Source organism: Gigantopelta aegis, chromosome 11, assembly GCF_016097555.1.
Source record: "Gigantopelta aegis isolate Gae_Host chromosome 11, Gae_host_genome, whole genome shotgun sequence".
Lineage (NCBI taxonomy): Eukaryota > Metazoa > Mollusca > Gastropoda > Neomphalida > Peltospiridae > Gigantopelta > Gigantopelta aegis.
The window spans coordinates 24,261,546-24,275,120 of NC_054709.1; the positions used below are offsets into that span (position 1 = coordinate 24,261,546).

A 13,575-nucleotide genomic window follows, 5' to 3' on the forward strand; every position below is an offset into this window, starting at 1 on the left:
CTAAAGAGATTATTACCCTCATGTATTTCGGTATCGTCAATATCATATATTAGGAATAAAAATATATTCCTAATATATGATATTGACGATACCGAAAAACACTCTACGTATACTTACATGTTGTATTTGACCATTTGCAGACGTTAATGCTCGTTTTACAGTCACAGAGTCAAGGCCGTGATACATGTATGTGCTTTCCTGTATGTGGGAAAGTGTATATAAAAGATCGCTTGCTACTAATGGAAGAGATCAGCCCCTTTCTAAGGGCCCTATGGGAAACCTAGGGAGACACCCTACAGCACCAAGACGGTCGTAATAAAGAGCCACTTTCGGAATACTAAAATCAAAACCTATTGGCTTTCTTCACTATTTCAATTAGAACGACCATCAAAATTGCGCCAAATTTCCTTCATGTAAACGCGCACCTCTTCCTCTTTGACATAATCCTACGGGACTTTCAAAATTCCATAGCACCAAATACCCCCCGCCTGTCACCAACATTGGACTGCTGGTGCTCCCTTGCACTTGCCAGTGCAGGGGTTCCCTCTCTACAACCCTCCCCCAACCCTTTCCTGTCCTGGACAGAGGGAACCAGCCAAGGCCGGTCCCTGTGACCAGGATAGGCATGTGCTACAACAGCTTGCTCTCAATGTGCACATAAATCTCTTTCTCGTTCTCGTACAGGGTTTCAGCTCTAAGACTATATGTCAGAATTACCCGTAGTCAATGATTAATAAATCACTGTGCACTAGTGGTGTCTTTAAACAAAACAAACTTTCTGAAATGTTTGACATCCAATAGCCGATGATTAATTAATCAATGTGCTTTAGTGATGTTGTTAAACAAAACAAACTTTATGAAATGTTTGACATCCAATAGCCGATGATTAATTAATCAATGTGCTCTAGTGGTGTCAAATGTTTAGCCAATGATTAAAAAATAAATGTGCACTAGTGGTGTTGTTAAATAAAACAAAATTATTTTTTTTACCTTTGGTGACATTACTTTAGGTTTGTTTTCTTTAGATTCCTTCTTCTGTCGTTCTTTCTTGGGGACATAGTCCTCATCTTCGTCCTCGTCGTAGTCCCCGAAGAAGTTGAAGCTGGGCTCCTCCTGCGAGGACTCGGCATCGTCGGAGTTGTTGTCATCGTCCGACGTGCAGCTTGTACTCTCGTCGTCAACACTGTCTGCACAATATCAGAGGAAAGTAAATGTTCATTTTGGTTACACACCACCATTAATTACTCCATGCAGTTCTTCTGGGTGGAATGTAGCCCAGTGGTAAAGCATTCGCTCGATGCGCGGTCAGTCTAAGGTCAATTCCCGTCCAGTGTTCGAGATTAAAAAAATTTGGGCAGTATCCCAGTTGGATACTAACATTTCAGTATTATATGGTATCCCAGTGGGATACTGGGTTCTTGAAGTCTGGTATCTAAAATTAAATTCTGGTATCCCCGGGATATCGGGATACCATTAACCTCGAACACTGCCGTCGGTGTGCCCACTGGGCTATTTCCCGTTCCATCCAGTGCACCACGACTGGTATATCAAAGGCCTTGGTATGTGCTATCATGTCTCTGGGATGGTCCCTTGCTGCTAATCGGAAAAAAAGTTGCCCATGAAGTGGCGACTAATTCGTACTTGTTCATAAAGAATATTTTAATCATTAAAGGGGCAGTTACGACTACCATCAGGTTGCTTTGTGGAACGGCTGTAAAGTTTACAGTGCCAGTTGTACAATTCACCGTAAGTCACTACAATTAACCTTAGCTACAATTCTTTCATGGAACGGCTGTAAAGTTTAAGGTGCCAGTTGTACAATTCACCGTAAGTCACTACAATTAACCGTAGCTACAATTCCCACGTGGAACAGCTGTAAAGTTTACGGTGCCAGTTGTAAAATTCACCGTAAGTCACTACAATTAACCTTAGCTACAATTCTTTCATGGAACAGTTGTAAAGTTTACGGTGCCAGTTGTAAAATTCACCGTAAGTCACTACAATTAACCTTAGCTACAATTCACTCGTGGAACGGCTGTAAAGTTTACGGTGCCAGTTGTAAAATTCACTGTAAGTCACTACAATTAACCTTAGCTACAATTCTCTCGTAGAACGGCTGTAAAGTTTACGGTGCCAGCTGTAAAATTCACCGTAAAAAACTACAATTAACCTTAGCTACAATTCTCTCGTGGAACGGCTGTAAAGTTTACGGTGCCAGTTGTAAAATTCACCGTAAGTCACTACAATTAACCTTAGCTACAACTCACTCGTGGAACGGCTGTAAAGTTTACGGTGCCAGTTGTAAAATTCACCGTAAGTCACTACAATTAACCTTAGCTACAACTCACTCGTGGAACAGCTGTAAAGTTTACGGTGCCAGTTGTAAAATTCACCGTAAGTCACTACAATTAACCTTAGCTACAATTCTCTCGTGGAACGGCTGTAAAGTTTATGGTGCCAGTTGAAAATTTCACCGTAAGTCACTACAATTAACCTTAGCTACAATTCTCTCGTGGAACGGCTGTAAGTTTACAGTGCCAGTTGTAAATTTCACCGTACGTCACTACAATTAACCTTAGCTACAATTCTCTCGTGGAACGGGGTCATGGTGAGCTTAATGTTTTCAGCAGCTCAAACTACAGGCCTCTGCAAATTGCGGGAGCGATAGTTTCGCTAGCGTAAGTATAGCTTGCGTAACCCATTTTTCGTTCACCCATTAATTTATGATTATTTACATAGCCATGACGGGTTACTTAAAAAAAAAATTGGTTACCTGAATTTGTTTTTGTGTAACCCATAAATGGTTTACGGAGATGTTTAATTCTCAGAGGCATGAACTACATTTACTTTCTAATATATATTGATTATATATTTTTATACATACAAAACTAATATGTATTAACGCCAGCTGTTTAAAATGTTATCAAAATGGCTGCTGGCTGAAGAGGAGAATGCCTAGATATAACAGCAAAAAAATATTGTACACTACTTCACAGCACATTTTCTATTTCAATGCCCCCCCCCCCCCCCCCCCCCCCCCCCCCCATACGCCATCCTACACTATTTCTTGAAATGTAAAATATGTTAAGACATAGACTCCAGTACCAACGTTCTCAGCTTCATCCTTCGCACTGGAACCGTCACCCACAGACGAATTAACAACATCATCTTTATCTCCATTGTCGTCATCACTACTTCCACTACCTGAAACAAATGAGAGGCACTGCAGTATAAAACGTCCACTTATTACTGTCGAAAAACAATGTATAATAAAATTACAATAAAAGGAAATATTATGCCTGTATTACTACTACATGTATATTAATATTACCTTTATACTGCTGAATGTCAAAATATTACCTTTATACTGCTGAATGTCGAAATATTACCTTTATACTGCTGAATGTCAAAATATTACCTTTATACTGCTGAATGTCAAAATATTACCTTATATGTAGTTTATACTGCTGAATGTCGACCTATTACCGTTACACTGCTGAATGTCAATATATTACCTTTATACTGCTGAATGTCAAAATATTAGTTACACTGCTGAATGTCAAAATATTACCTTTATACTGCTGAATGTAGAAATATTACCTTTATACTGCTGAATGTAGAAATTTTACCTTTATTCTGCTAAATGTCAAAATATTACCTTACATGTACATTGTAGTTTATACTGCTGAATGTCAAAATATTACCGTTACACTGCTGAATGTCAAAATATTACCTTTATACTGCTGAATGTCAAAATATTACCTTAATACTGCTGAATGTCGAAATATTTCCTTTATACTGCTGAATGTAGAAATTTTACCTTTATTCTGCTAAATGTCAAAATATTACCTTTAAAATTATACTGCTGAATGTCGAAATGTTACCTTATATGTAGTTTATACTGCTGAATGTCGAAATATTACCTTATATGTAGTTTATACTGCTGAATGTCGAAATATTACCGTTACACTGCTGAATGTCAATATATTACCTTTATACTGCTGAATGTCAAAATATTAGTTACACTGCTGGATGTCAAAATATTACCTTTATACTGCTGAATTTAGAAATATTACCTTTATACTGCTGAATGTAGAAATTTTACCTTTATTCTGCTAAATGTCAAAATATTACCTTTAAAATTATATGTATACTGCTGAACGTTGAAATATTACCGTACTTGTAGTTTATACTGCTGAATGTTGAAATATTACCTTTTATATTGCTGAATGTCGAAATATTACCTTTATACTGCTGAATGTCAAAATATATTACCTTTATACTGCTGAATGTCAAAATATTACCTTTATGCTGCTGAATGTCAAAATATTACCTTTATACTGCTGAATGTCAAAATATTACCTTTACACTGCTGAATGTCGAAGTCGCTGTCTTCATCACTGTCATCCAGTCCACCGAAATCAAGCTGAATCAGATGTTTCTGTACGGGTTTCACTTTTCGCTTCTTGGGATCGCGCGACACTGAAATACACAGTGATATGGTGATTAATAAAAAACAGTACAGGTACAGGGTTCACAGCCCGGTACTGGCTCCCACCCAGAGCGAGTTTTAACGGCTCAGTGGGTAGGTGTAAGACCACTACACCCTCTTCTCTCTCACTAACCACTAACAATTAACAACTAACCCACTGTCCTGGACAGACAGCCCATATAGCTGAGGTGTGTGTCCAGGATAGCGTGCTTGAACCTTAATTGGATATAAGCACAAAAATAAGTTGAAATGCTCTACAGTCAAACAACATTTTGAGATCATGTAATAGATCTTCAAATAAATTGTTTACTGGAGATAAAGCAGAAACAAACTGACCCAGTACTAGCCACTGGACCACCCCAAATAATTGAAAGGCAATAGTCGACCACTTTAGAATTGAATGATCAGTACATCTACATGTACCTTTTATCTGCATTTGCCAGTATTTGTTTTTATTCATACATACACCAGTGTTCGAGATTAACGGTATCCCGATATCCCGGGGATACCAGAATTTAATTTTGGATACCAGACTTCAATAACCCAGTATCCCACCAGGATACTAATGTAATGTAACATTGTTGTTGGGTTTTTTTTAATCCTGCATTTTAATTTTTCACTGAAACAATGAACGTCGGTCATTTACTGAAGTTAGGTAGAAGTATTTTCGAGCTCGTATCCAGTCTAATGCTATGCCGTAAAAATATCTCCCCCAGCTCATACCCAGTCTAATGCTACACTGGAGCATTAGCGAGATAGCAATGGACTGGGAACCACTAAGTCGCTATTGTTTTTGTTGGATGTTTCCTCCCTTCAAATTTTATTTGAGATATTGATTCCACGTGTAGGAAATTGATACAGGTAGGTTTATCATAAGTAATGTCGGAAACACTTATAGATTACTGCTAAATATTAATTTATGTCATTATTACGCAAAAATAGATGCAGCAAATCTTTCTGCAGATTCTGTTTGATTGCCAATTTTACAAATTCCACAATTTCGATTGCGGAGTAGCAATAGACTGGGAACGAGAACAGTGTCGTCCAAGTTTGTTACGATGTTATTTATGAATTTCATTTAAGTGGGATACTAAATTCTCCGGTGGGATACCAGATTTTGAAATGTTAGTATCCAACTGGGATACTGCCCAAAATGTTTAATCTCGAACACTGTACACACATGTACTTATTGTCAAAGTTATTCTAGAAATAGATCCCAGTTTTGTTTATGCATTAGGCCTATATAACCTGATCAGTTTGCCAAGCGTTCTGGTCCGGTCCACGTTTTACCAACACCCATCACTAACATGTATTGTAATGATTGTAGTTTGTAAAATATAAACTCATTCTTAATTAACACAATTTATACACTAAAAATTATTTACAACTGTTATGAAATGGTTTATGTCTACTACCTGTATTCACTACCAAAAAAGTAAAGTTTGTTTTATTTAACGACGCCACTATAGCACATTGATTTTTTATCTTATCATCGGCTATTGGACGTCAAACATATGGTCATTCTGACACTCTCTTATTTTTTTTAGAGGAAACACGCTGTCACCACATACACTACTCTTTTACGACAGGCAGCAAGGGACCTTTTATTTGCGCTTCCCACAGGCAGGACAGCACAAACAATGGCCTTTGTTGGACCAGTTATGGATCACTGGTTGGTTTTACACCTACCCATTGAGCCTTGCGAAGCACTCACTCAGGGTTTGGAGTCGGTATCTGGATTAAAAATCCCATGCCTCGCCTGGGATCCGAACCCAGTACCTACCAGCCTGTAGACCGGTGGCCTAACCACGACACCACTGAGGCTGGTACTATTCACTGCCAGTGCATGATAGAAATCAGCAAAATTGTCCACCAATGCTGTTCATTTCGATTTTTTATTTATTATATGGTACATGTATAAATGTTTCCGCATATTGCTGGTAATCCCAATGACCCATAAAGTATTTCGGCCAATCACAGCATTCGATTCTCTTAAACCAGACATGTTTGCATGGGCGATAGGTGCCATTAATCCGACATCAAAATTTTAAAAAGGAAAGACGTGTTATAAAATGGCGCCAATTTCCGTCATTTTAATTTAAAATAATTCAACATCTCTAATTTCCGTAAGGTTTTATCGGGACAAAATCATCTGCAGATACAGAACTACAATGTATGCAAATTGCTGTGCACTTTTTTCTTCTTTTTTTTCCCTTTTAGTACGAGCAAAAAATAAATAAAATAATAATATAACTAGTTAAATAATTCACTATTATATTAGTGTTCTAGCTAGCAATAAATAGAGTGGCACTGCGCCCTGCCCACATTTTGTACCGCCCTACCATGTTTGTTTCCGCACTGCCCCTGATTATCACCGCCCTGCCCTAATTCACTGTCAAACAAAAATAAAAAAATCTTGCTTTCCTCTCAAAGTGTGTACAGTGTTCTTACGAATCTGAATTCTCAACTAAGAAATGTTTGACAATATACTGTTTGGTCACAGGTGTGAAAGCCGACAGCAGTATAACATGGTATGTTTTTTTTCTTTTCTATTGTTAGTCGATGTGACTGTAGACGAACGGGCAGGCAGTCTTACAAAGCTTGAATGAGAAGTAATCCTCACACCATCACGCACATAACCACACACCACCTAACAAACACCTAGCTGAAAGAAGATCATCATGATAAACTTCGACAGAACGTCAAATGTCAAATTTATTTTGATAAAGTAATTTTTTTAAAATAATTTTTGCCTTTGCAAATACACAGAACAAGATACATATAGTTTTAACTGATGTAAGTAGTCCTTATCAATGAGACATTAATTGCATCCTTATAATATGGCACAGAGTAAACTAGCAACACTGGTTATTTGGTGTATGTAGGCATAACTGTGTTTTGATAAAAGCGTGTCTGCAAAAGCTAATGAAATCTACCTAGACCGTGACATGCAATAATAGCCATTTTTAATTGCAGTGAACAACTTGTTGCAAATATATCCGTATGCCAATTTTTAAATTTGTTTGTTCGTTTATTTCTTTATTTCTTTTTATGAATTTCTAATCATTCTTTTATTTATTATTTATTTTTTTATTTCATTTATTTATTTTGTTTTGGTGTTTAAAGGAGCTCAATCACGGATTTAGTGGGCCTTGTTTCTCTAAATATGCATTATAAATGAAACTTACATTCATTTGGAATACCAAACCTAGTTGTTGTATGATCCAAAACATTTTAATTGAACTACGATCAAGGGAATTCCATGATACGCTTCTTTTTTAAAATTTGGAACTCTTCTTGTGATGAGACATGAAAAATATGGAAAAACAGACTCATAGTGATGAGGCTATATACCGTTATACGACAACCGTATAATGTATTTTTGGATTTTATATAAACAATCGCCGTGTATAGAGACTTGGCAAATGAGGGCCGACTATATACATGGCAAATAATAAAAATAGATTATTTCATGACGAAAATAACTGTGAATATGCTGAAATAAAATAATAAACAGTCTGAACATGAACTCACCATTTATTATTATTATCACCATCATCATCATCATCATCATCATCATTATTATTTATTATACTAAAGTAATTAATTTTTTGTTAGTACTGTAGGGACAATATGACGCTATTCATATATCTAAGGAAAACGTATACAAAAGGGTCCGCTAAATTCATATACTCTCCAACCCCCTCCCCTGTTCAGAAAATGCACTGTTCGTACAGTACTTAGTATGTATTCCTCTGTTCCAGATGGTTTGGTAATATGGATCAATCAAATACATGTACTTATTTACCGCCTATATACATTTTTGCTGTGAATATAGCCAGCCCTGGTTAGTGGAGGCTATTGACACGGCCTTTGTATATATAGTCACGTCATATATAAACACTGTCTAATTCAGAGTCTTCTTTAAAAATGTAACAATTCCTATCCTAAGTCAGCTGTTATGGCATATTTTGTATAATAATGAATATGACAAGGTGGAAAATGACGGTGTTTTGTGATCCAGATGTTTAGAGTTTTTCGCATACGACTAATGATAAATTTACCTATAGATGCAAAGGCCTAACTAGTCAGGATTGTCGACGTTTAACATGCTTCTGTTACTAAAATAAATTAATGTATTTATATAAGCTTATTATCATTCAGTACATGTTTTTATTATTTTTTAATAACTTATTTTCATTAAGTTTTTTTTTCTACTCTACGTCACAGAGGACGATCAAGTGTTCTCGTTACACGAGCTTGGTAAATCGTTTTGGCACTGCGGTTATTCGGGGAATGCCTGTCACATGACTCAAAATAATACGTCACACCTCTGCTCTCCAAATAGCCGTTATTTTTCTCAGAATTATGGACCGTACCTATAATTCAATTATTTTTTTATTAAATATCAATAATAAGTGTGATATGGTGGTTATGTAGATGGTACAATAAAGTACTTTTAGGTACAAATCAAACGTATATTGTCATATAATACCTTGTTGGGTCAATAATTAGGTCAACCATCTGTGAGAGAGCTTGTTTAAAATGGAATAAGGTGAATTAACATTCTGTGCGTGTCACCTCACACGTACTAGATCAACAAGGCCACAGCAATTAATTTTTACGATTTTTAAGACCCATGTTGTTAGAATTTATTTTCAATTATTATATTCGATCTGCAAAAGGTTTGCTAGATTTTTGTGCCTCTATTGTAGTGGATAGTATTCATAATCCATTCATAACAATTGTAAATAATTTTGAGTGTATAAATTGTGTTAATTATGAATCAATTCATTAAAAAAAAAAAGATATTTTACAAACTATTCACTGGTATAAATGTAATTCCTATCAGTATTGACATCAAGTGTTAGCGATGTGTGTTGATAAAACGCGGACCGAATTTTTCCTTTTAAAAAAAAACATTACACTAAGCATTCGTCAACTGTGCATAGTTCAGAAACATATACTAAAACGCAAAAGAAATGCAGGTCCTGAAAATGCGAAAGAATTGCACTTTGTAAAGCAGTATCTTTGGTGGAATTGAACCTCAACTGTGTTAAAGGACATGGCACACACCCACACCGCAGTCCCACCTGCGTGTCAATTTCATTACCTGTGTGACGTCACGAATTCTCAAAACACGTTGTTTGCACGTGCTGGATCATCCGTATCATGAATCCAGTGCAAACACACTCATTGAAATGCTTATAAAGCCTACACACCTGGATTTAATCGCATAAATTCAATTTGAGTAGTGACAGTCAACAGAATCACATTTTAAAAATGCCGCGACTGACGCAACTCCAGCGAGGGATGGCCATCGGGAAGTTGCAAGCCGGACAGACCCGTACTGCTGTAGCCAGACAATTGGGATGTCATGTTTCGACAATCGCACGCCTTTCTCAACGTCACCAAAATCACTGGATCTGTGAACGATCGACCACGCACTCACGCCCCCCCCACCACCGCAGCCCGGCCGCCCGAGGGTGACAACCGCAGCCCTAGACCGGTACATCCGGGTGACCCACCTTAGGAATCGGATGCTGCCAGCAGCTAACACCGCTCACCAGGTGCGTGGTCCACGTGGTCCAGTGTCCGCCGATACCGTCCGACGCCGTCTGAGGGCAGCAGGACTCCGTAACCGCCGTCCTTATGTGGGACCAATATTGACCCCTCGGCACCGCCAACAACGTCAACAGTGGGCGCAACAACATCAAAGATGGCGACGTGGCCAGTGGCAACAAGTTCTGTTTACTGATGAGAGCCGTTACAATCTTTCCAACGCTGATGGCCGAATCCGAGTATGACGACGTCGGCATGAACGTTACTCCGACTGCTGCGTTCTGCAGGCCGACCGATGGGGCGGGGGTAGTGTGATGGTGTGGGGTGGGTTCTCATTCAACCACAGAACACAACTTCATGTGTTCAGACAACGCGTTAATGCCGCCGTGTACCAAAATGACGTCATCAACAATCACGTCGTTCCCTTCTTTGCCGCTCACCCACGTGTGCGCTTGCTGCAGCAAGACAATGCCAGGCCGCACACTGCCAGGGCAACACAGGCGTTGCTGGCTCAGCACAACATCCCAACGTTGCCGTGGCCAGCCCTTATCACCGGACATGGCGCCTATCGAACACGTCTGGGATGAAATCGGACGTCGCCTTCAGGCTCGCGGACAACCTCAGAATATGCAGGCGCTGGAGGCAGCATTGGTCCATGAATGGAACTCACTCCCTCAGGCATTCTTTCAACGGCTTGTCAACTCAATGAGGAGACGTTGCACTGCCTGTTTGAATGCCCAGGGTGGTCACACGCGATACTGACTTTGACAATGCTACAGGTCGTCTCTTTCACATTTTTAACATGGACCCCCACCCTACTTTATGACATGAAACAATAGCCAAAAAGGAATTCAATCAAACATTTCCAACACCAATGTGTGCCGAATTGGTGTAGCTCCAAAATAAATGTTGAAATCTTCATTTCGTTTTGTTTTTTTAATATTTTATATCCAATTTAATGAGAACCTGCGTTTCTTTTGCGTTTTAGTATATATGTTTTCATGTAGTGGCCTTAAAAATGGAAAATGACGAACGCACATTTGCGTTAGGCTACTTTTTGCAAACGCATGCACCTGAACACAGTTAGAAACGTTGCACTCTTTCTTGTTTACCGGAAGGTGTTTCACTTTTGTTTACTAGAATGGATCTGTTTTACCTGCACATTGTTGATTTTTTACGTTAATCGATTGCAATCTGTTTTGTTTTACATATGATCATATCGTAGCTGAAAAATGTAGAATAATATTTCCGTAAATATCATAGTCGTGTTTTTGTTGTCAGGTGAACGCAGCTTGTTCAAGTTGTTGGGACGTCGATGGTACGGTTTCTAGACGTTTCGTACCCAAACCCGTTCGTACCATACCGTTTCGTAACCACTAGCATACCAGTTCGTAACCAATTAAATAATGTCATACATTACACCTAACATTAATTTTTTTTTTTAAATACACAATTATGTTATATTACAAACATATTGTAACATTTAGCAAAACATTTATTGTAATAATCACTCAGTATCTTTCATAAGCATTAAATGAGCAATTATGTGCTGTGCATCACTGAAGCATGCCGTTTCGTAACCAAAAAGCATACCTTTTCGTAACCAAAGAGCAATTCTTTTGTCTTGTAATTTGGTGTCGATTCCACATGTAGCGATGGTGTTTATTTTTATGCATAACCGAGATATCGATCGGAATATTTCGCAAGACCGATCCTCTCTTCGTACGTATATATATGCTCAAAACAAAAACATTCATACACGCACACATACTTTCGTGCGCACACGCACGCACATATAACAAAAAAATTAATAAGATCTGATATCCCATGTTTTTGGAATGTGGACTTTTTTTTAGGTCTAATAATGCCTACATTGTCCGATATAATACATTTTTGATAGAAGAATACAACTTTTTGTTTTAATTTATCCATTTGCTTTAACACATATTTAGTATCTGTCGCAACACGTCCAATCTGATTTTTGCTTAGTCCGAACGGACGTAGAAAGTAATGTGTTTGAAATATATTAACAAATAAGCTACCTTCGCTCGACATGATTCTTCGTGACAATTTCTAATCGCTAATTATTAAAATGCAGTTGGCTTGGATTTTTGTTGTTTTGTTTTTCATTAAATAACATGTACAAATGTGGGTATGAACTGGTATGCCGATGTTCCTCATGTTACGAACTGGTATGCCTTTGGGTACGAAATCGTATGCTTTTGGGTACGAACCGGTATGGTTACGAAACGACTTGATACTGATGGTACCCTTAAATGGCTTAAAGGGACATACCCTAGTTTCAACCCGTAAAAATTAACACTAAATTTAGTGAGTCTACAAACCTGTAACACATTTGGATAAAGTTACAATTGCGTAAAACATGAGTCTGTGACTTTGAAATGGTGAAATACCCTCTAAAACTAGACCAAAACTCAACTCCATAACTGTTACTTCTCAGATGCACGTGCGTTTTTAAAAATATGAGAAATGTATTTTGTGATATTAAAAACACCAGGATGACCAAAACACTTCGTGTGTACGAAAATGAATAATATAAACAATAGAAATTAAATAAAGTATGATTTCAGTTATCAAAAACGGCTCTAATAGTAAAAAATATGCCGTAGTATTTAAAAACTAGGGTATGTCCCTTTAATAATAATTGAAGTTAATAGCCGTATGACCTAATTTTCCACAGCAATTCATAGATTTATACCCATATAACTTTAAAGTAAAATGACACTTACGCATTGTTTTGTACAGAAAACTAACGCTAGGGTCTACACCCTCGATTGTTATATCATCTGTCATCTTTCGTCAAAATAAGTCATAGAAATTAAAATCAAATGAATAGATAACTCCACCAATATTTAATATTATGTACCGTATAGTTTATATATAAAGTATAATGCTGTTAAAAGATTGAGAAGGACCCAGTCGATCATACAGCGGAAATGCTTGTTAATAAAGGTAGTATTAAACCAAATAACATCCGGCTGGGTCAAAGTTCGAGGTGCACCTACGTTTGATAGAGCAATTAATACCAGTTAAGTCCTGCCATTGGCAAAAAAATGTAATGCAATTTTATTTCATCTAGTACCACTGTGTCACATAACCTTGTCTTTGAAACATTATGCGCTACCTTTTAAAAAAAAAAAGTACTAAAATTTTGTGCGAAACTAGGGGGTGTTGTAAAAAACATCCGGTTAGAATCGCAAATCACCCACGAAAGGTACCATTTTCTTCATTTAATATTAGTAATCACTTTTACAGATATGTGTTTGTAGTACTGATACTGCCTGGGTCATAGTTTTTGTTGATATATTTGCATATTGGTGTTTTAAAACACAACGTTTAACCTGGGGACCTATGAAATTTTATTTGGGTATAGTCATATTTTTTCCTCAGATAAAAGACAAGACGGGGTTGGTTACTAACTCAGCGCCGAGAAGGAGTCTACCGACAAGCGGTCCTGGTTAGAGAGATTGATACCACACCATCCACAGGATCGGTCACGG

The 13,575-nt window shown here is 37.6% G+C and overlaps 1 protein-coding gene across 4 annotated transcripts in view; it reads right to left on the bottom strand.

The window, feature by feature from the left end:
* LOC121385254 (PHD finger protein 14-like) overlaps positions 1–13,575 on the bottom strand; it is a 63,790-nt gene that overhangs the window by 46,821 nt on the left and 3,394 nt on the right. For 3 of the 4 annotated variants that reach the window (XM_041515859.1, XM_041515858.1, XM_041515856.1), the window contains exons 2-4: positions 4,363–4,482; positions 3,106–3,204; positions 991–1,187 (exon numbers count right to left, since the gene is read on the bottom strand). In XM_041515859.1, the coding sequence (XP_041371793.1) occupies positions 991–1,187; positions 3,106–3,204; positions 4,363–4,482 (416 nt within the window). Of the gene's footprint in view, positions 1–990; positions 1,188–3,105; positions 3,205–4,362; positions 4,483–12,804; positions 12,923–13,575 lie in introns of those variants that run through there. The other variant, XM_041515857.1, reaches the window with a different exon arrangement.